The sequence below is a fragment of the Chiloscyllium punctatum genome, chromosome 13 (assembly GCF_047496795.1).
Source record: "Chiloscyllium punctatum isolate Juve2018m chromosome 13, sChiPun1.3, whole genome shotgun sequence".
Classification (NCBI taxonomy): domain Eukaryota; kingdom Metazoa; phylum Chordata; class Chondrichthyes; order Orectolobiformes; family Hemiscylliidae; genus Chiloscyllium; species Chiloscyllium punctatum.
In genome coordinates this window covers 99,938,518-99,961,640 of record NC_092751.1, presented here as the reverse complement: position 1 = coordinate 99,961,640, position 23,123 = coordinate 99,938,518, and the positions used below count along the sequence as shown (strand labels likewise).

Genomic DNA, 23,123 nt, shown 5'->3' with positions numbered 1-23,123 from the left:
ACACACAGATACCCACACACACCCTTACAGACACACACACTCCCACACTCACACATGCACCCTCTCACAGACTTAAGACACTCTGCACTCACTACACACACACATACACTTTCTCACACTCACAACTCCCAACCCAGACAGACACACATACATTGACAGACAAAGACCCACATGCACACATATTTTGTGGGGTGAATTTGGACTTGCAGGGTTACATTGTACTTTGCTCAAAAACTGCATGCATTCATGTAGAAGACTGAGCTCAAAAACTGTATGAATTTATGTAAAACTCCGTTATCTCACTTTTTAGATTAGAATCAATCTAAACATCATAGCACAGACAGAGAACACAGGGGGCCAACACCTTCAACATACTGTCTAGCTATCACCATTGTTAATAGCTAACCAGAGAATGCAACTTTTTTTAAAAAAAGGTTTTGTGATTTACACATGAAAGAAGTGAAACTATCACTGTATTCTAACAGATGAAATGCTTAACAGACAATCAATTTTTCAATGTATAATTTCAGTTACATCACACTGTAAATTTTTGCTATAAATTCTGTGTGTTAGGATTGAGCCCTCCACTACCACCTGATGAAGGCGCGTCGCTCCGAAAGCTAGTGCGCTTCCAATTAAACCTGTTGGACTATGACCTGGTGTTGTGTGATTTTTAACTTTGTACACCCCTGTCCAACACCGGCATCTCCAAATCTTGATCATTTAGGACTGAGATGAGGAGAAATTTCTTCAAATCAGGGGATTGCAAATCTTTGGAATTCTTTATCCTGAGGGGTTATGGGTGCTCCATCTATAGCATATTTGATTACTCAGGAAGGGATAAGGGTGAAAAAAATGGCATGGAGTTAGAAGTTCAGTCATGATCTCACGGAATAGCAGAGTCAAAATACCAGCTTCTCCTCCTCTATTATGTTCTTATGAGTAATCAGCTCGACTTGAGGTAGCTCAAGTTATCAATTCACCCAGACAACGGAGAGAAACTAATACAATCCAAACAATTGGACTGCCTGAGGATTTACTGAAAATTCACAATACCCTTTAGTTTTGACCAGTCTTCAAAAATAAATTTTGTAACTCAGGAACATGCGATTACCTGCTTTCAGGTGGGCTCTGTTCCTTGCACACAGGATGGCATTAAACTTTGACTCGTCAGTTCCCATACGCCCTTCTCCTGCATTATATAAATCCTGAAGATAGGAGAAGAAAATTCTATTAGAAGCAATGGATGACTTCAGTGTGAAAATCTGCAAATTCAGATCTTGCCTTCTGAGTAATGATTCATTTCAATAAATGACATTAGTCTATCCATCTTGTTGATAAGCATGTTACTTACCAGAGAAAAATGTTACATCAGACACAAAATGAAATTAACCAGTGGTTCTCAATGGTAAGAACTTTCCTTCCTGATTACATTAGGGGCAGACAGTGTCTTTCTGATACTGTCACTGTCATCCAGAACCCTAGGCTAATGTTATGGGGACATGGTCTGGAGATTGAGTCCCACTATGGCCAGTGATGACATTTGAATTCAATTATATCTGTGATAAAAACTACTCAAAGGGTGACCATGTGACCACTGTTGGTTGTTGTAAAAATCCATCTCTTTTACCAATAGTTTTATGGAAAAAAATCTTCCTTACCTGGTCTAAAAAGTCAAGGTAATGTTGCTTTGTCCCATGGGACTGTAAGACACTCTCATCAGGGAGAGAGAGAGAGAGAGATGACTGGTGGCAAGTTTAACCTGAGGGTCACCACGCCTCAAGTGAGAATCAGAGAATCCGTACAGTGTGCAAGCAGGCCATTCAGTCCATCGACTCTCTGAACAGCATCCCACCCAGACCCATGCCATCCCCGTAACCCTGCATTTCCCAGGGCTGGTCCACCTACCCTGCATATCCCTAGACAATTCAGCAGGCCAATCCATCTAACCTGCACATCCTTTGGGCTGTGAGAGGAAACCGGAGCACCCGGAGGAAACCCACGCAGTCACGGGGAGAATGTGCAAACTCCACACAGACAATTACCCGAGGCCGGAATTAAACCCAGGGTCCCTGGTGCTCTGAGGCCGCAGTGCTAACCACTGAGCCACCGTATCACCCGTGAGAGGAGAGATCGAGAAGTAGAGTCCTTCATGGTAACCTCAGCCAGTGTGGGAATTGAACCTGCGCTGTTGGCTTCACTCTATATCATAAAACAGCCATTCGTTCAGCCAGCTGAGTCACCTGGATTGCCCTACATGTGACTCTAGACCCACAACAATGTGGTTGACTCTGAACTGTCCTGAGTTGTCCCAGCCAGAGACACTTATAGCCTGTGAACAAATAAAGACAAAAATAATTACGGTTCACATCCACCTCAAGTGCCACACAAGTGCTGTTGCCTCATTACAAAGCTGCACCAAACTAAAGGGCAATGGGGATGGGCAGTAAAGAGCAGGGATGGCACCATGAATTCTCATCAGGGAGTCTAATCACGTTCATCAACATCAGAGCAACTCCAGACCAACAGTGATGAAAGGTGCAGGGCGTCGGTGCAGATTTTACAATATACATGAACAAACGTGGCTCAGTGATCATAATATAAAAGTGCAACTTGCAACATTCTTTGGATCACTAACTCATTAATGAAAGCATTCAATCTTACATCCAGGGAGAAGAAAAATATCTCCAAAATCTGGGGTGTGATTTTACTGCACATTTAACAGGAGAACTTTGGACTGACACTCAACTTGTTTTTTTTTCTTATTAAATCTGCCTAAAATGTCTTATTTAAACTAAGCTCTCCCCGGTTTTGTTTTGTTTAAAAAAAAATTAGTTTACTTTAGCCTGGACTATGAAATGTAGCTGCAGTTTCTGGAAAAGTCTGCCTCCACCGCCAGCCCAGAACGAAAGCTGTGGGTGGAATAAACTCCAATTTGAGAAACCAAACTTGGATCTGAAGCACTGGCAACATTCTTAAAATGGGAGTGTCAGACTTGAATCTCTGCCACACTTCCTGTTTCAAGACTTGCTTTAGCCCTGGAGGTTAGTCAAGTAACGAGAATGCATGCTGTGCATTTTGGTCTCATTCTTTGTGCTGTGGGATGCCAACAGTTTTGACAAGACATACAGAAAGTTTTTAAATGTTACAGACAAACATCACTACAGCCAATGACGACTTTCTCCATAAGCAATCAGACTTGAAATGGATTTGAAGATGCAACTATTATTAACACTAAATAGACTCTGATAGCAGCCAAAGATCTAGTTTGGCAGTGTGCCAATTAAAATTTGATTTGGAGATGCTGGTGTTGTACTGGGGTGTACAAAGTTAAAAATCACACAACACCAGGTTATAGTTCAAACCTGTTGGACTATAGCCTGGTGTTGTGAGATTTTTAATTAAAATTTGCTTTGCGTTAATTATTGCTTTGAATGGCAATTGAAGTGCTTTCAATGGCAAACATACAAAGCAGTTTCTGATTAATGGCAGTTTGCTAGATTGGACTTTTTAACAAACTCATCCAACTACTTGAATAGTTCAAGCTAGTGAAATTATTGCGAGTTGACATCCCATGGTAAGGCAGGCTCTGTAAAATTAGAATGGCAGCACTGTTGTATACACAACACCACAATAAATTCCTGTTGTTGCTATGGATTTATCTTAGCTCGAGACTAGGGCCAAAAATAGTCATTTGAGTGTCAAGTGCCCAGCGAGGGAATTTTAAGGGATGTTCATCAATTTGCTACACCAAGCCGATCCCAAACTCCCTCAACAGCAGCAATTAATCTGTAATCGACTCCCTCCATTTTGTCATCTTCAGTGAGCTCCATGCCCTCAGCATTAATGATATCAATATTTTATACATACATTTGCAAACACTGGGAATATCCAGAACATTCTACTAAAGTAAAGGTGTCCTCAAGATGGTTTAAAGCAAAATGATTAAATTGATACAAACTAACCCCAACGTCATCAACAGATAACTGTTGTTCAGTAAAGGACAGTGAGGCCTGAACACTTGCAGATTGAGGTCTTCCAACATTGACATGACAAATGCTGCACTTGCTCTGTATTCCAGAAGTCAAAAATAATTATTCATCTCCTTTTTGAGATAGGTTTGAACTGTTTGACCAAGTTGAGGAAGAACCGGGAATAAACCATTCTTTGCCAATCTCCAATGCTTCCATTTCAAGTAGACCAACACTCGGCTTCGAGACATGCAAGTTTGGCTGATCATTACAACTGATCATCTGTACTGAATCCACTTTGAGGTAGGTTGTCCAACCTTGCTTCTTGAGCAGTTCATGGTCTCTTGATTCAATTAAGAAAATCTATACGTCTTGAACTCTCGAATTGGCAGCACCAACATTTGTTCCTCAGTCAGCAAGCTCCCAGATTCCAAAAACCCATGGATTTCAATGCAATGAATGCTTATTTTGTCTCTTCCCCACCACCCTCACTTCATTGTTGATAAAACTTGACAATGACACTGTCCCTGTGACATTTACCAAAGTTCTGTATCACCTTGCAGGTTTGAGAACACAAGCTCAAAAACACAGGATTGGAGTGACAACATAGAGAACATTTCTACAAATAGATACAGTGTACAAGACTGCAAGAGGTCAGTGTTCTACAATGGTGGGGAGGGGTGCTGGGCCATTGCATTGGATTCCAGGCTGCTTAAGAATTCCATCATTGCCCATTCCGATAACAATCTTGGCAAAGTTTTTGCATGGCAGTGTATTTTCTGACTCACCTGAGCATCCTTTTTAACCAGTGTTATGTCCACATTTTGGGTTTCATCTCGGTTACCCTGGAGATCAGGAGGAAAAGAAGGATCAATGGCCATCCAAACATAAACTCAAGGTCACTTTGATTCGCGCATATGGTATAGACATTGTCAGCTAGAGGCTTCCTACACAGATCTCATTAACTCTGCCCATTTAATGATTCAGCACAGGCACCAAAGGACTGAATAGTTTCCTTCTGTCCCATAACACTTCTGTGATTCTGCACACACTGTTGGAGGGAGCAATCCAGTAACCAAATGCAGATTGCCAGGTCTGACAATAATTCCAAGTAAACTCTCCATGGGGAGATGGTTGACCTTGCTTTGAAGATTTTTTGTTTCCAATACTGTAATACTTGACAGGGTGTGTGCAAGCATTTTGACACATCGCATTTAAAAAAAAACAGGATCTGGTGCAAGTGGTTAGTTCCACAATTTGCTTTTCTAATCCCTTTCCCACACTTATAAAATGACTCTCTGACCGCATCTCCCTGCTTTCTAAATTTTCACCTTTAACCTCCACTTTGTACAATTAAATTCCTCAGACGTCAACTCTGCCCAGCTCTTGCCTCAAGGTAGAAGGTTACGGGCTCACATCCCACTCCAGCTGGTGTGCCGAACACTGGAATCTTGGATGAAACTCCAAGTGGGGGAGTGTCACACTGTCAGAGGTGTTGTCTTCAAGGTGAGATGTCAAACCAATCCACCCCAATTTCCAAGTAGACGTCAAAAGTTAGAATCATAGAATCCCAATAGTGCAGAAAGAGGCCATCGAGTCTGCACCGAACCCTGCAGAGCATCCTCACCTATCCCCTTAGTCTCGCATTTACCATGGCTAACCCACCTAACCTGCACCTCCCTGGACATTACCGGGTAATTTAACATGGCCAATCCATCTAACCTGCACACCTTTGGACTGTAGGAAGAAACCAGAGTGTCCAGCAGAAACCCACAGAGTCATGGGGAGAACAAGCAAACTCCACACAGAGTCACCCAATGATGAAATGGAATCCTGGGTCCCTGGCACTCAGAGGCAGCAGTGCTAACCACTGAACCAACGTGCCACCCTGGCACTAATTTGAAGAACAGAAGTGGGGGTTCTTCCCAGTGTCCTGACTAATATTTATTCCTTAAATTAGCATCACTGAAAATACTAGTCATCTATTTGTTCATTTTTGTGCTGTCATTTATGGGAACTTGCTGCAGCTGCAATTCTCACATTACAACAGTGACTGCAATTAAAAGGTTGGTCATTGGCTGGGAAGTACATTGGGCTGTCCGAAGGCCATAAAAGGTGCTCCGCAAATGGAAGTCTTTCTTTAACTGTGGTGTACATGAACTCCTCCCTTGTCCCTGCTACCTCCCTCCTGACCCCTAACCATTAAATGTTCTCCCCTCTGCAGAGCACATCGAGTTATTGTTCTATATCTGATCGAAGTTGGTGGGGATTTTGGACGTGTCCAGATGAAAAGTAGTTTTGCCTTTAGTCAAATCTTGATCATATTTGAAACATAATTTATTGGTTCTAATCAAGGTTATCAGTAAGGTATGTTTCGAATGACTATGGGAATAAATGACACACACATCTTGATATCCAAACCCGTTAGCTGGCAGGGTGATGAGAATAGAAAAATGGGAAGGAAATTCAGGTATTGACTTACAGACAGTCTAACAATTACAACAGACTTTCATCGATTGGGAAATGTAGTCTCCAACACAGTTTCATTACAATTAAAATTGAGGCAGAAACAGCGCACAGCTAATTTACTGGTGAAAAGGATTTAGTTTTATTTGGTCACTGTTCTCGAGTTAGTCATGGTCATTCAGGCTAAAGGGGTCAAAGGGAATGGGGAGAAAGCAGGAACTGAGTACTAAGTCGGATAACCAGCCATGATCATATTGAATGGCGGAGCAGGCTCGAAGGGTCGAATGGCCTACTCCAGCTCCTATTTTCTATCCTGCTATCCCCCACTTGGCTCAGGTGTCAAATTCTGTCTGCTAATTCTCCTATGAAGCCCCTTGGGATGAGCTACCACATCGATGGTGCTGCCCAAATGCAAGCTGACAATCTTGTAAAGGACTGTGCTCAGTTTTAATGATGGATGCAATGAGAAATCAAAAGCAGGAGCAGAACTATTTTCACGTCCTTCACAATTTTCTAAATTACCTGGACAAGGGAGACCAGCAGCCTTTCAAAGTGTCCTGATGTATCACTCTTGATGTCTTGTTCCAGAGTCTTTTTAAACTCTGCAAAACAAAAAAAAAGCAATTATGTTCAGTGTTATCAATAGCATTGGATTGTGGCCTTCCACCAGAAAGGATTTAACATTTCAGGTAGATGACCTTTTTTTCAGAATGACCATGGATGTTCACTCTCCAGCACTGATTGTGTTTTATTCTCTCTCCACAGAGACTGCTGAGCCAGCTGAATATATGAAGCACTTGGCACAGGAACTTGGAAACATGTCAACCCTCTGCAGCAAACTTGATAATCAAGGACTCAAACCAGTCAGAATCTCAGGCAAGGTGAAATATGAAACCAGACACAAATCCTTCCCTCGACACTACATTTCTTCAGAGAATGCAGTATTAGACAGAGCTGCCTCCTATTCACTAACCCAGTGTCCCAGCAGTCTCTCTTTACAGATATTTTCTAATTACAGGATCAGGTGGTACTTGAACCTGGATCCCTGGCTCAGAGGTAGGGTCAATACCACCACAGAACCACCCACAGGCTCTTTTATATGATCTTGTGATAACCCATTGAAATAATGGTTTAATTTAATTTGGTTCAAATTTAACAGGGTTAGCCCCATAAAAGGCAACTGTAATCAAGGTCAAATCACAGAAAATTAAATTTTACAAGGTGGCTGGGGAGGTTTTGGGAGGCGGGATCCAGCCCCTATGGTGCCCACAAGTCATGGACCTTGTACTTAAGACATCACTGTAAGTGACAACGTGTAAACTTTTCACCATTCTCATGTGATAATAAAGCTAATTCTAAGAGGGAATTGGACTTTTCATAAGTGACTCAGCCACCCTATGCCAATTACCAACCGATGGAAGCCTTCAGAAAAAGGAAGGTCAAGAATAAACCTTCAGATCAGCAAGAACAGGTCTTTGTGAACAAAGATGACAGAACTGGTTTTATTTCAGTTTTCCCTCCTCCCAGGTTTATTGTCCCCTGTTTGTGTTTATCTGGGTCTGTAAAGGATATAGAGTTTTCATCTGTCGAGTTTACTTGATCTAATATCATTGACTACATATAGCTGGAATCCAATGATCTGTAATAAATGGTAATTTTTCCAAAGTATGGAAACCTGCCCTTTATTCACCTGGGTATGAAAATCAGGTAGTTTGGAGATTTTGCATACTCCTTTTAAAAGCTTAAACTTTTTCATTGACTCCAGGAGTAGTGGGATTTCCAGAACATTATGTCAGTGAGTCAGGACGACTTTTCAAAGTTATTACTGAATTACCTTATGACACAATTCAATAGGAACAGTCCTATTTCCCTGTTTTAAGATAAAGTATGAGTGAGAGCATCTGGGTCAGGAATATTCTTATTTTAGATGTGACTGTTGGAACTGAAGTGTGTTCAGTCAGCAGACTTTGTCTAAATGGAAGAGTGTTGGTTTGTGCAATAGGTTAGACATTAGTCATTTATTGTTGGAATCTGGGTTTTAATCCAGTCAGAGGCAATTGGTCTGGGATTCCTGGAGCCTTGGTTCCTAGTAAGGCTGGAATTATTCATGAGACTATTAATCATCTACCTCCATGAGCATGTTCCCCTATTAATAGGGTTCTTGTGGTGCAGTGATAGTGTCCATCCCTCTAGACCAGGAGACCCAGGTTCAAGTCTCACCTGTTCCAGAGGTAGGTTATAACATCTCTGAACAGGTTTTGTTTCCCCCACTAGTCAACATTTATTCAATTCTCAACATGAATCATGATTGTGATTTGGAATCCATTTCCTGAAAAGCTGAATGAGGCCAATACCATAACAATCCTCCAAGTGGATGATTAGATTCCCTACAGTGCGAAAACAAGCCCTTTGGCCCAACAAGTCCATACCGACCCTCTGAAGAGTAACCCACCAGACCCATTCCCCTACTCCCTATTAAGGCACCTATCACTATGGGCAATTTAGCATGGCCAATTCACCTGACCTACACATCTTCAGACTGTGGGAGGAAACCCACGCAGACTCAGAGAGAAAATGCAAACTTCACGTAGACAATTGCCCGAGGCTGGGATCGAACCTGGGTCCCTGGAGCTGTGAGGCAGCAGTGCTAACCACTGAGCCACTGGTTAAAACTTGAAGGAAAATTTGGCTAGTTGGACAATTTATCCAAAGATCTCACAGAGAGGGCCAAATGGCCTCTTTCAGTGCTGTATCACTCTGCAACGGAGGAAGAGCAGATCGTCCTTCTTTTAAATACATGCAGGATAACAAGTAGGATTTAAAAGGAGAACTTTTGTAAAGCATTTTCAGATACATGAATATAGTTTTTGTAGTTCAGTTCCATTCTATCAGAGATTACATAATTCACTGAGCTTTATTATCCAACTAGGAGAAAGTGAGGACTGCAGATGCTGGAGATCAGAGTTGAAGAGTGTGGTGCTGGAGAAGCACAGCCAGTCAGGCAGCATCTAAGGAGCAGGAAAGTAGAGGTTTCAAGCATAAGCTCTTCATCTGGAATTGGGTGAGGGGGGGGGGGCAAGGGGGCTGAGAGATAAATGGGAGGGGGTGGTGGGGCTGGGGGGGGGAAGATAGGTGGGAAAGCGATTGGTAGATGAAGGTGACAGGTCAGAGTGGAGGCTGAAGCGGAAAGGTAGGAAGGAAGATGGAGAGGTAGGGCAGTTCAAGAGGGCGGTACCAAGTGGGAGAGTTTGATGTGGGATAAGGTGGGGAGGGGAGATAAGGAAACTGGTGAAATTGACATTGATCCTGTGTGGTTGGAGAGTCCCAAGGCTGAAGATGAAGTGTTCTTCCTCTACTTGTTGGGTGGCTGGGATTTGGCAGTGGAGGAGACCCAGGATTTGCATGTCCTTGGCAAGTGGGAGGGGGAGTTGAAGTGGTCAACCATGGTGTTCCTTCCCACCTATCCACTTCACCCAATCACCATTATCCCCCGCCTTCATCTCCCTGTCGCATTCCTAGCTACTGTGACAAACCTGCTCCTTTGACAAAGTTAGATTGTCCTTGGTTTTTTTTTAAAAAGAGAGGTTCTAAATGACCCAAGACTCCATCATGCCTGAAGTCTGAATGGTTCATTGGGGCCTTTCTGTATACCCCTAACAGGTAATGCCTCTGGCCTAAGACTTTCATGTCTTTAAAAAAAAATAATCAAAGGGGAGTGGCCAGTTAGCTGTGTAGCTAGCATTCATTTAGATTAGAGTTAGTTGCAACAGGGAAATGTATGAAAAAGGCTACTGAACTCTCTCCTCGGACTTGAAACCTGTAATTTTTTTGTGTCATTTTTACTATTTATGCTTAGGGGTTTGTTTATGGGGAAAGTTGCAAGTATCCTTGGAATAGCACCATTAAGTCTGGATAGTCTGTCAGGTTTGGATAGGATAAATTATCCGGTGGTCTGTTTTCTGTTCCTTGTGTTTCATTCTGTAATTTTGTAAATAAATTCTGTTTGTTTAAAACTAGGCAGTCTGACCAGCTGATTCACTCCAGGAATATCCATTATACTCTAATCTAAAACAAATAGCAAAGTTATGCTCTGTGCTGCCTGCTTAAAAAATGTTTTCAGGGGTCGGGCCTGGTCCAAAACACTACCTTGTCCCAGCCCCACCCCCTCTCCCATTTATCACTCAGACCCATCTCGGCTAATAACTGGACTGATTTACGATCGTAACAAATCGTTAACCTGAGATATTGTTTCTACACTTGTTTAACTCAGAGTTGAGTAACTCATAACACATCATAAATTTATCTGATGCATCAACTTTGAGTTCTCCTAACAACAGGTGGCTTATATTCTAGGTTGAGATCCCAATGCCCCTTGAGCCCCCCCGCCACATTTCTAATGAAGAGCTCATACTTGAAACGTCGACTCTCCTGACCATCGGGTGCTGCCTGACTGGCTGTGGTTTTCCAGCACCATACTTTTTGACTTTATTATCCAACAGTCAATGTTATTAATTTGAAAAAAAAAGCAGCCCACGATTTTCATTCATTTAATTCTTTTTTTTAAAAAAAGGTTTATGTCTCAGGTTATGGGATTAGTTTCTGTGTTTTGATTCCAATTTGGCACTGAGCTCTCGAGACTTGAGATATGAGAGACATATGGGATGTTTGTCTGTGTATGTAGAAGCAGTTTGATTCTGGAATTAGTTCCCAAGACTTATCCAGAAATGAGAGTGTGTGTGAGTGCGTGTGCATATGGAGGGTCCGAGGCTCAGGGTGGGAGTGAGGTGGGGGAGGGTGGCTGCTGGCAACTAATTGGGGGCTAACATCATAAGTATACCATGATGTCCAGCTAATTTAAAAAAAAAACAAAGAGGAAAGAATGTGTTGGGAGTTCTTGGGTATGTGACTGATAACGAGCAGAGCTTATTAAACAGGTTGAAAAATAGCGTGCCTCTCTCACTCTCTCTCGAGTACCGGTCCTGAGAAAGCTTTGGTGACCATGGACTGCCAGGTTAATCATGCTTTAAAGGGCTGGATCAGTTTAATTTGTGGTACATTCCCCTGTTTGTAAGGCTCTTTACAAAGGCCATTCTTCGTCCACCTTGACCTCTTAACATTAAGGTCTTTCCCACCAGCGTCAGACTTTCTGAACCAGGAATGCTTTGGACCCTGGAGAGTTAATAATAGGAAAGACTACACTTGTTTAGAAAGTTTGATGCTAGTGGGAATGGTTAACATTACAATACTTCCGCAGGAATAACCTTGAACTATGGCTCACTTTTGGTGTTGTTTGCCAAGTGAACAGTTCCTGTGATGTTTGAAATTGACACAGTCGCATCTGCTCAGCAGACTTTTAACAGACGTGATCTCTCACTTGCACTTACATGCAAACAAACTGCCAAACAAACAGACTTTGTCTTCCCAGCGATGTTTACTCAATGCCTGGTTCAGTCCTGGTTGTTCCCACAGCAACTGCAATATCTCCTCCCTGCTTTGGTCCCACTTCCTTCCTTGCCAGCCTGTGAACTATAGCAGGCACTGCACAGCTAACAACTGGACTCATTTACGGCCGTAACAAATCATTAACCTCAGATATTGTTTCTACACTTGTTTAACTCAGAGTTGAGTAACTCAAAGCACATCAGAAATTTATCACAGACATCAATCTTGAGCTCTCCTACCAATAGGTGGCTTATATTCCAGATTGATACCCCAGTGTTGTCCAAAGGGAGTGCCACATTGATACAGGCGTTTTGTATCGTGGGAGGTGAAAGCGGGACCGTCTGCCTTTTTCAGTGGTTTCAGTGGGTATATTTAAACCAGAGTGGAAAATCATGCAATGTCCCCCAATCAATGTTTTTATTTTAACCACCTCCAAAAGAAGCAGAGTATCTGCTCATTAACAACGTTACTTCAGGGACCTTACGTACAAAATGTGCTTTAGCTGCCTCTTGAATGCTTTGCGGTATCTATGAGTCATGTGATCAGAATACTAGTCTTATCTTTTGAAAGAGGGGGGGTCATTGTAAGGGGAGGCCACGACCTAATGGTATTATCACGAGACTATTAATCTCAAGAAGCCCAGATAATGTTCTGGGGACCCAGGTTCAAATCCTGCCATGGCAGATGGTGGAATTCAATAAAGAATCGGGAATTAAGGTCTAATGATGACCATGAAACCATTGTCAATTCTCAGAAAACCCCATCTGGTTCACTAATGCCTTTTAGGGAAGGAAACTGCCATCCTCACCTGGCCTACATGTGACTCCAGACCCACAAAGATGAGGTTGACTCCTAACTGCCCTCTGGTTAATAAACACTTGTCTAGCCATAGACGCCCACATCCCGTGAGTAAATGAATTACAAGGTGGCCTCAGTTATCAAAATAGGAATTCATCTGTGACATTCGGAACATGGGTCAACTGATACTATCAGTCTTTGATTGTGAATTTATACAGTCTTTCTTCAGGTACAAGCCTGAACAAAACTACTGGATGCTCAAGACTATCCCATACTTATTTTAGGGCCAAGGCACAAGTATTCGCAGCAAATATCAGAGACGTATGTCCACTACCTAGTTTGGAAGCATTGTGACCATCCCTAGTATTTCCTATTGTCATTACAACTGACATCAGCCATAAACTGCACCATCGAGTACCCCCTGGACAGTGCATTTCTCCAATGAAATATGAGGTAGGCTGCCTCGCACTGACATTGCCTATATCGTTTGTTTAATCAATTCACAGCATTTAACGTAAGAGTTGCAACTTTCAGACTATACAGTATGATAATGCTGTTCCTTTGAAATGAACGTCACAGAGATATGACCCTCTGAAAAAAAAAATCAAAGCAATTCCATTCCAGTCATCAATGTAACTGCTACAGCTGAACAAACCATAACTCTGGCAAGAGGTCTGTAAACCTGATACCTTGCTCGTCACACCTTACCTGCTTTGTAAGCACTGTTGATGGCGTGGATTTCCGCATTGGAACGGGATGCCAGGATCTCAATTAGACATTGCTCGTCTGTACCAGCCCCCTGCATTCAGAAGCAGAATGGTCAAGACTATTGTCCTTTTGGAGCCAGTGAAATGAAACATCAACAAGGACACGCGTGGGGGTGGGAGTTAGAATTTATCCAAAATTTCCATTTCTTCCCTACCCATTCCAAGGGTACCCCTGCTACGGGCAGGATCTAACTGTAGCAATCAGATGTCCTGTGGCTTTATGGCTTAAGGCCTCAGGCCTCATAAAGGAATACATTTATTTATTTTATATCATTGTCGGAGTGTAGGTGATACCGACAGAGATGCATTTATTGACCTATTTGAGTTTTTCTCTAAGGGAGGAAGGAGTGACATAGTTGCTATGTGACTGAACCAGTAATTCAGAGACTCAGACCAATACTCTGTCTTGGAGGATGGGTTCAGATCCCACACTGGAAGTTGGTGAATGTAAGTTTAGTTACTAAAATAGATTCAGGCTCTTTCCTTGAGATCCCGGCTGGTTGCGCAGATTTAAGGAACTTCAGTTACTAAAATCTGAAGTTAATTAATAATATTTTCATGTGACCACCATTGATTCTTGTAAAAACTCGTCATCCGGTTGAAAAGTAGGATTACAGATCACCAATTTAAGGCAACTGGCAAAACAATGTCTTTTTTCAAGTGGTTAGGATTTGGAACACATATTAGAAAGCAATGAGGAATCAGGGGCAACCATGGCTTTCCGAAGGGAATTGGATAATTGCCTGAAAAAAATTGTAAGGCTATATGGAAGAGCTGGGAGAATGGTAATAATTGTGTTGCTCTGGTTGTGGAAACTGAATAAAGATTCGTGCACCTTGTGTCTCTCTCTGTGTCTCACACCTGCACACACACACACATGGGTGCTGGGGAAAAAAATAAGCACTACCGCAGTTAGGTGATAGTGTGGGAGTTAAAAAAAAAGAAATTTTTTTTTTAAAAAGAGAAAAAGAAAATAAACAGGAGGTCCCTTTGATTAAAAAAAAGGAAGGTCAGAGGTTCTGTTCACTCTGACAACTGGCTCTGAGGAAGCTGGATCAGTGTAAAAAAAGAAAAAAAGGAGAATGAAAAAAGAAAGAAAAAAAAGAAAAAAATAATAATTGTGTTGCTCTTAGACAGGAAGGCTGAATGGCCTAATTCTTTAATGTAGCTATTCTATCATTCTATGAAAGATACAAAGCTTCAGGAAAACAGTTTCCTAAAGTAATATTTTGGAGGAGGGATAAAGGGGATCTTAGTGGCTGTTTATGATTCCTACAGCCCACAAGTCACACTGACCCTCCAAAGTGTAAGTCACCCAGACCTGTTTCCCCTATCCTATAATTACCCCTGACTAATACACCTAACCTACACATCCCTGAACACTGTGGGCAATTTAGCACAGCCAATCCACCTAACCTGCACACCTTTGGAGTGCAGGAGGAAACTGGAGCACCCAGAGAAAATCGGGGAGAATGTACAAACTCCACACAGCTGGTCGCCCAAGGCTGGAATTGAACCTGGAGTCCATGGCGCTGTGAGGCAGCAGTGCTAACCACTGAGCCACCCGTGCAGTATGGGTAAAACTTCTAGTAGAAACATTGAACACTGTTGGAGTAAGTTTATATTGTTCCTCTTCATGGTGTTAGTGCATTAAGCCAGATGCAGTCTAAGTGTGGGAGGAGGCCACTAATTCCTCACCCACAAGAGAGCTCACTGGATCAGTACAGTTGGTTCTGATAATAACATGATAGTTCAGTTCCAGTGCAATCCCACATTGGAAGAAAATCACACCAAAGCAGCACCATTTAGACCAATCACGTTGTAGCCAATGCAGGCAAGCAAAGTTCGCATTCTACAGATAATGGTCACAAATCTTCAATCACGTTATCGACAATTTGCATTGAAATACATGTTATAGTAGAACCAACTGTACCAGTTAAGTACTTACAGAGCTAACCAGTGAACTTCTCACCCAATCAGAGGCCTGTCCCACTTGAAACTGCTGACCAATTACAGCCTGACAGCTTCTGGGTCCTAGAGGCCACCACTGGTGTCTGCGAAGCCAAGAGGAGCTGAAATGGTGAACGTTGAAGCGTTTCTGTTTTTTAGGGTGGTCAGGCCTTAAGCCGCCAGTCATTGACCATGTAAGGGCCTTATTTGGTAGTGATTTGAGAAGGTTGCCCATAGACCTTCTTGCCCTGTGCATACTCTCTAAAGCCAATGCATCAAATTATTTGCCTTTTTCTTGATCTTTCTTGGTACTTCCGGGGAAGGAAAAATCATACTCAAAGATATTCCTTGACAACTCAGTGCCTATCACTTTAGAATAGGTTTTCACTAATGTCATAAGCACCTAACGGCATGACATAAGAGATAATCATAGAATCCAGACAGTATGGAAACAGGGCATACTGCCTAGCCAGTCGACATCCACCCTCCGAACAACATCCCACCCAGCCCCACACCCCTACCCTAACCCTGTAACCCTGCATTTCCCTTGGCTAAACCACCTAACCTTCACATCCTGAGACACTATGGACAATTTAGCATGGTCAATCCATCTAATTTGCACATCTTTGTCTATGGGCAACTGTCTGTGTGGAGTTTGCACATTCTCCCCGTATCTGTGTGGGTTTCCTCCGGGTGCTCCAGTTTCCTCCCGCAATCCAAAGATGTGCAGGTCAGGTGAATTGGCCAGGCTAAGTTGCCCATAGCTTTCAGGGATGTGTAGGTTAATAGGGTATGGGAATGGGTCGGTGTGGACTTGCTGGGCCTTCTATACCGTAAGGATTTTATGATTCCGTGGGAGGAAACCAGAGCACTCAGAGGAAAACCACGCAGACATGGGGAGAATATGCAAACTCCACACAGATAGTCATAAGAGGGTGGAATCAAATCCAGGTTCCTGGCATTGTAAGGCAGCAGTGCTAACCATTGATCCACCATGCTGCCCAACTAGCAGGGTGAGTGCAGGCTGTGTAAACATGTAAATTCACTTGGGTATGAAATATTGTGTTTAAAAAAACCTGAATTGTTCTCTCAACATTAAAAATATCATTTGGATATTTGCAAGTCAAATAGCTTGATAGGTTGCTTTCTCTTTCCAGATGCTAAAATGGTAACATCGACCATTCAGCCCCTCAAGCCTGTTCTGCCTTCATTGAGATAGTGGCTGATATCGCCTGATTTCATATATCTGTCTTACTATCTTTGCTTAATAAAATATAATTTATTTCCAATTTAAAACTGACAACTGATCTAGCACCCACTGTCGTTTGTGAAAGAGTTCAAATCTCTGTGCAGAGACATGTTTCCTGAACATCTCTCCTGAATGATGTGACCCTAATTCACAAACTATGCCCCCGATACTAGAATCTCCCCCAAACAGTGGAAATTGTTTATCTTTATTTACTCTGTTTTTACCTGTTAACATCTTGGAGGTTGCAAACAGATCATCCCCTAACCTTCTAAATTCTAGGGAAAGCAGGAAAACTACTTTTCAAACAACCTTTAAGATATTGTAATGCACCTCTGGGACAGGTGGAGCTTAAACTGAGACCCCTTGGTACAGAATTAGCGATACTACCACTGCAGCACAAAAGGTGTCTGAGAGACAAATTCCTTTCTTTCTAAAAAAAACTTGTACGTTTTATGACACATCTCCAGGGCAGATAAGACTCTCAAGACAGCACAGGTTTAAGGTAAGAGGGGAATAATTTAAAAGGGACTCAAGGGGCAACCTTTTCATGCAGAGGGTGGTGTGTGTACGGAATGAGCTGCCAGAGGAAGCGGTGGAGACTAGAACAATTACAATGTTTAAAAGGCATTTGGATGGGTACATGAATAGGAAAGGGTTGAGAGAGATACAGGCCAAGTGCTGGAAAATGGGACCACATTAAATTTAGGATATTTGGTCGGCAAGGACAAGGTGGCCCAAGGGATCTAATTCCGTGATGTACATCTCTATGACTCCATGACCATTGGAACGTGGCCTCAGTGTGGATTTGCAGCCTCAAGGTGATTCCAGAGTGGTCTCCTGGCCTGGAGGTAAAGCCTGGTGCAGTCTGGAAGTGAAATGCCAGTGTGGACTGGATGGGGAAGGGCTGTTAATTCTCTAATTCATTCCCACAATCTATAATGGTGGATTTTTATTTCTTTATGTTTCTAATATTTTTTCCCTAGGAACCTGGCTTCCTCCCACAATCCAAAGATGTGCAGGTCAGATGAATTGGCCAGGCTAAATTGCCCATAGTGTTCACTGAAACAGGTTAGTGTGAGCGGCACTGTGGCTCAGCAGTTAGCACTGTTGCCTCACAGCACCAGGGACCCAGGTTCAGTTCCAGCCTCGGGTGACTGTCTATGTGGTGCTTGCACATTCTCCCGGTGTCTGCATAGGTTTCCTCCGGGTGCTCTGGTTTCCTCCCACAGTCACAAGATGTGCAGGCCAGGTGAATTGGCCATGCTAAATTGCCCATAGTGTTATGTGCATTAGTCAGAGGGAAACTGGTCTGGGTGGGTTACTCTTCAGTGGGTCGGTGTGGACGTGTTGGGCAGAAGGGCCTGTTTCCACACTGTAGGGTATCTAATCTAATCAACTTGTACTGAAGAACCTGTACTGAGGTACATTTTACCTAAGATGGCGCCATAAGGGGTGACTTGCAAACTTTTCACTGTACTTATTTGAATACATGTGACAACAAAGCTAATTCAATTCATAAGTAATTAGAACTCAATCTTTATTAGGTGGTTGAAAGCATCAAAATTTTCGAGCAACAGGAGCCTGAAGTATCAAACCTGCTTGTGAACTTCACCCTGCACTCTCGTCCTGCTAGTTATGTCTTGTGTCATACTATTATTAGCATTGTCGAAACTACATCAAAGTGCTAGGCACTGAGCTGTCAAGGTATATTTTTGAGTGCAATATAGATATAATGATAACACCTGTATGTTATCATTTCACAGCCCAATTCATAACTGTGCAATTTGCTCATTTTAAAACACATCAATGCCTTCTTCCTATCTGAAGTTGAAGAGAAACCTACAAGGTGGACTTTGTATCATTCCTCCCTCTGCACCAGTTGTTAGAAAATAGAGGACAGAGCCTCTAATTTGATAGAAGCCTCTAAAATTATGAAAGGGCTGAACAGGGCAAAGGTGGAGAAAATATTTCCACTTGTCAGAGAGACTGAAACCAGGCACCACTTAATGTAACATAGCCCCAGTAATTCTAACAGAGAATTCATGAGAAACCTCTCTGACTAAAAAGCAGACACTTTGGTTGAACTTCCTACCACAGCAAGCGGCTGAGATGATTCACACAGACACATTCAAGGGGAAGTTAAGTGCGTGAGAACAAATTATGTTAACAGGGCTGGGAGAAGGAAGGTGGGAAGTTACTCAAATAGAGCATATACAAGTTGGCCTGGAGTTGCTAACTCCATACGGCAGTTCTATACAAAAACAGATCTGTTGCTGTTCTGCCTCTAGCAGCTCTCTGGATCTACACATTGGCTCATCACTGACCTTGATGGCATCCTTCAGTTCAGTGGCGTCATAAAGTACAGAAGGCTTCAGTAGTGCCAGGACTGCCTTCTCAAAATTACCCGACAACTCAGACTTTAGCTCCTTTATCAAATCCTGAAACAGAGAAAGGGCAAATATCAAAGACATGGCAAGTGCACTGAAGGTGACAAGTGGTCTGAATCTTCCCCTAGGCCAGAGAAAACTGTATCAACTGGCCCATGTCTTCATACGTGTAATATAATGCTCCAGACAGGATCCCTGACAATCCCCTCACTCAAAATCATCAAGAGGGTATCCAGTTATCCCAAATGAGAACATTCTAGCAGTATTCCAACAAGCTGCTAAACCCAAGGACGTGGGGAAGATCAATAACTGGAAGATCGATAACTGGGCTGGAGGACTTGACTGAGGATTAGAACAATTTTGGATGTAGATTTGCTTGCTGAGCTGGAAGGCTCATTTCCAGACATTTCGTCACCCTACAGGTAACATCTTCAGTAGGCCTCAGGTGAAGCACTGCTGAAAATTCCTACTTTCTATTTATATCTTTGGGTTGGTGATGTGATTTCCTGTGGTGATGTCATTTCCTTTGGTGAAATCATTTCCAGTTCCTTTTCTCTGGGAGTTGTAGATGGGGTCTGACTCGATGTGTTTATTGATAGAGTTCCGGTTGGAATGCCATGCTTCTAGGAATTCTCGTGCATGGCTTTGTTTGGCTTGTCCTCGGATGGATGTGTTGTCCCAGTTGGAGTGGTGTCCTTCCTCATCCGTATGTAAAGACACTAGTGAGAGAGGGTCATGTCTTTTTGTGGCTATGACTGCCAGACTACTCAGACCCTTAGTCATCACGGTAGCCCATCTACCACCCCCTGAGAAAAGGAATAGGAAGTACTTCACCACAGGAAATAACATCACCAACCCAAAGAAACCCAAAGATATAAATAGAAAGCAGGAATATTCAGCAGTGCTTAGTCTGAGACCAACGAGGATGTTACCTAGTAGGGTGACGAAACGTCTGGAAATGAATCTTCCAGCTCATCGAGCAAACCTACATCCAAAACTTCAACCTGAGCTACAAATCTTCTCAAAACTCGATTAGAACAATGTTCGTAACTGATGCCTACAAGGAGAAGCTCAAACCTACTACTAGGCACTTTCCACCCAAATACTTACCCTGTTATAAATGGAGTTACAAGTGCTGAAGTTAGATTACCTTTTACAGCCATCATTATCTATGCATTATCTGTGTATGATCTTTTGGAAAAAAATTGAATGACACAATGTACAAATGTTGATTCCTCGGTTTCCTACTGACTCAATATCCTTCACGGCCTCAGGATATTCCAAGGCATTTAACAATATCAACACAAATATAACGTGGAGAAAACAGTATATAGTTAGGATCTGAAATGGACTGTATGGAAGGGTGTTGGGGAAACATGTAATAGAAACACTCAAGAGGCAATCAAGGAATCAAGTGTTGTGGGGATAAAGCAGGAAACTGGAATTGAGGATTATCACCTTAGCCATTATCTCACTGAATGGTGAAGCAGGCTCGATGGACTGTGTTTCATGGTCTTGTAATATAGGAAGGAACACGATAGTCAATTTGTTCCACAAACAGTAAACATGACAATGACTAGATAATCTGTTTTTGGGAGGTTAGCTGAGGAATAAAACCAGGACGGGGATAATTCCATTGCCCTTTTTTGGGATACTGGCACGTGGAAGAAATGCAGGAGTATCAAGTTTTCTGGATGCAGTTCTCTTCAAAAGTGAGAGAATGTGAAACAAAGATCCTGGGCGTCAGTCACCCAGCGACCATCAGAGATACTTGCCTTTCCGTAGGCTGTTTTAAAGGACAAGACAATCTGTTGCCTCTGCTTATTCGAACGATGAGCGACTACATCAATAATGGCCTGTTCATTTGTGCCTAGGGACAGAAGAATTCAAAATCAAGAGTGTGTCCCACTCTAACATCCCCATCAAACTTTACATTTGAATTTATTCACAAAAATCCCAAGTAAGTCACCCACCAGAAATGCTCTGCTAATGGACAACATGGAATCATATATGAAAACGGTGCCAAAAATGTTTTCATTGCTGTATTTTTCACACAGCATTCAGAGCTTTTTCTTTTTATATTTTTTAATAAACATAATTTATTTTGTGATGTTTGAAGTTATAAGTACATTGATTTCATGACCTTACCTGAAAGATAATGCTGCTTTTGTGAGCAGTTTAGTGAGCTACCAGTCTGCCTTTGTTTTTGCCACAATTTTGCTTGCTAAGGGGAATGAGGAATATTGCCACTGAACCAACATGAGCTACAGTCTAGTTAAAGTCAGTGTTTATACCCACTGAGATATTCAATGTGATTTCCAAATCAATCAAACAGTTAAAAGGAACCAAAAACATGCTTTGATGAGCGTCAAAGTGTCACGATTAAAGTGACAAAGTCACCAGAGACACTGTCACTAGAGAGGAGACTTTTGGTGGCTTAACCCGAGGGACACTATGCCTCAGACAAGGAGTGAGGTTGAGATGGTGGGACCTTTCTGGTGACCTCCACCGGTGTGGGGAATGAACCCACATAGCTGGTGACATTCTGCACAACAAACCAGCCATCCAGCCAAATGACCTGACCAACCAGTCCTGGATTATTATTAACCCAGTGACATTGACTCTTTCTGGGTTGGTGGTAGTGGTTCAGAAATAACATGTCACTAAGTCACAGAAAGGGAGACAGAGAGGACTGGAGGTGCTGGAGTTCAGAATCAAAAAAAGTGTGGCGCTGGAATAGCACAGCTGGTCAGGAAGCATCCGAGGAGCAGGACAGTTGATGTTTCGAACATAAGCTAATGAAGAGCTTATGCTTGAAACGTCGACTCTCCTGCTCCATAGATGCTGCCCTACCAGCTGTGCCTTTCTAGCACCACACCTTTTGACACTAAGTCACAGAAGGAAGCCATTCAGCCCTTTAACTTCATGCTATGTGACAGAATTAAGCAATATCCGGCTCTCTTCCTCAAAGAGCAGAGTTTTCCTCTGATCAACATTTATCCGTCATATGCCATGATCCAAAAATGACAAAAGCCCAATCACTTGTTGCTCATGGGACATTGTTAGATACAAAATAGCTGCCTTAATTGTTGAGCGACATTTCAGTTGAGTGCACTTTGAAACGAATCACAATTATGTCGACTGGGCATATTATGAATGCAAGTCATTCTTAAACAGGTATTATAAAACAGTTCTCTGATCATGAAAGGCATTACATCTAACCAAATATATCACACACACACACACACACACACACACACACACACACACACACACACACACACACACACACACACACACACACACACACACACAAACAATCCAGCAGGGGTCATTAAAAGGCAAAGGGGAAAAACAATCACCACATCTGACATTTTCTCTTCCCATCCTTCAGCCATCACTCACTCAGTTTCTACCAGGATTGGGGACATGGTTCACTCACCAAAACCTTTCATAGCTTTCCTGAGGGTTTCAGCATCTCTCAAGGCATCGAACCCTGAAGCTTCTCTTACAGTCCCCCGGTTCACAGGCTAAAGAAAACAAGATATTTCCGTTAATTCAAAACCAGAGCATTACTGGGACTCGGTCATGGGACAATTGCTTTTCCAATTTTAAAAAATGGGCAGGTGTCTCAACGACCGCAAATGAGCAGAGGATCTCAGAAACCTATAAAATCCGAACAGGACTCAACAAGACACATGCAGGAAAGTTGTTCTTGATGGTGGAGGAGTCCAGAACCTGAGACCACAAGTCTAAGAATATGGGGTAAACCATTTATGACTGAGAAGAAACTTCTTCACCCAGCAAATCAGTCAGCTTTTGGAATGTGAAATAGGATAGGGAGTAGGATTTTCAACCTCTTGAGCCTTCCCTTCCATTCATGAGGATCACGGCTGGTCTGACGTTCCTCATGTCCACTTCCTGTACCTTCCCCATAATCCTTGACTTCCTTACTGATCAAGTGTCTGCCTCAGTCCCCATTGCTCTTTGTGGCAAGGATTTCCAAAGACTCTCGATTCTCAGAAACTAAACTGCTTCTCATCTCAGTCTTAAGGTGGCACCCCTTAATTCTGAGGGTATTCTGGGCCTACAC

At 42.6% G+C, this 23,123-nt stretch overlaps 1 protein-coding gene across 2 annotated transcripts in view; it reads right to left on the bottom strand.

Moving 5' to 3' along the window:
* Window positions 1-23,123, bottom strand: part of LOC140484706 (annexin A4-like) — an 81,749-nt gene that overhangs the window by 15,046 nt on the left and 43,580 nt on the right. For both annotated transcript variants that reach the window (XM_072583428.1, XM_072583429.1), the window contains 7 exons: window positions 22,473-22,560; window positions 20,806-20,900; window positions 18,968-19,081; window positions 13,386-13,476; window positions 6,960-7,039; window positions 4,760-4,816; window positions 1,115-1,208 (listed from right to left, as the gene is read on the bottom strand). In XM_072583428.1, coding sequence (XP_072439529.1) covers window positions 1,115-1,208; window positions 4,760-4,816; window positions 6,960-7,039; window positions 13,386-13,476; window positions 18,968-19,081; window positions 20,806-20,900; window positions 22,473-22,560 — 619 coding nt within the window. The remainder of the gene's footprint in view (window positions 1-1,114; window positions 1,209-4,759; window positions 4,817-6,959; window positions 7,040-13,385; window positions 13,477-18,967; window positions 19,082-20,805; window positions 20,901-22,472; window positions 22,561-23,123) is intronic.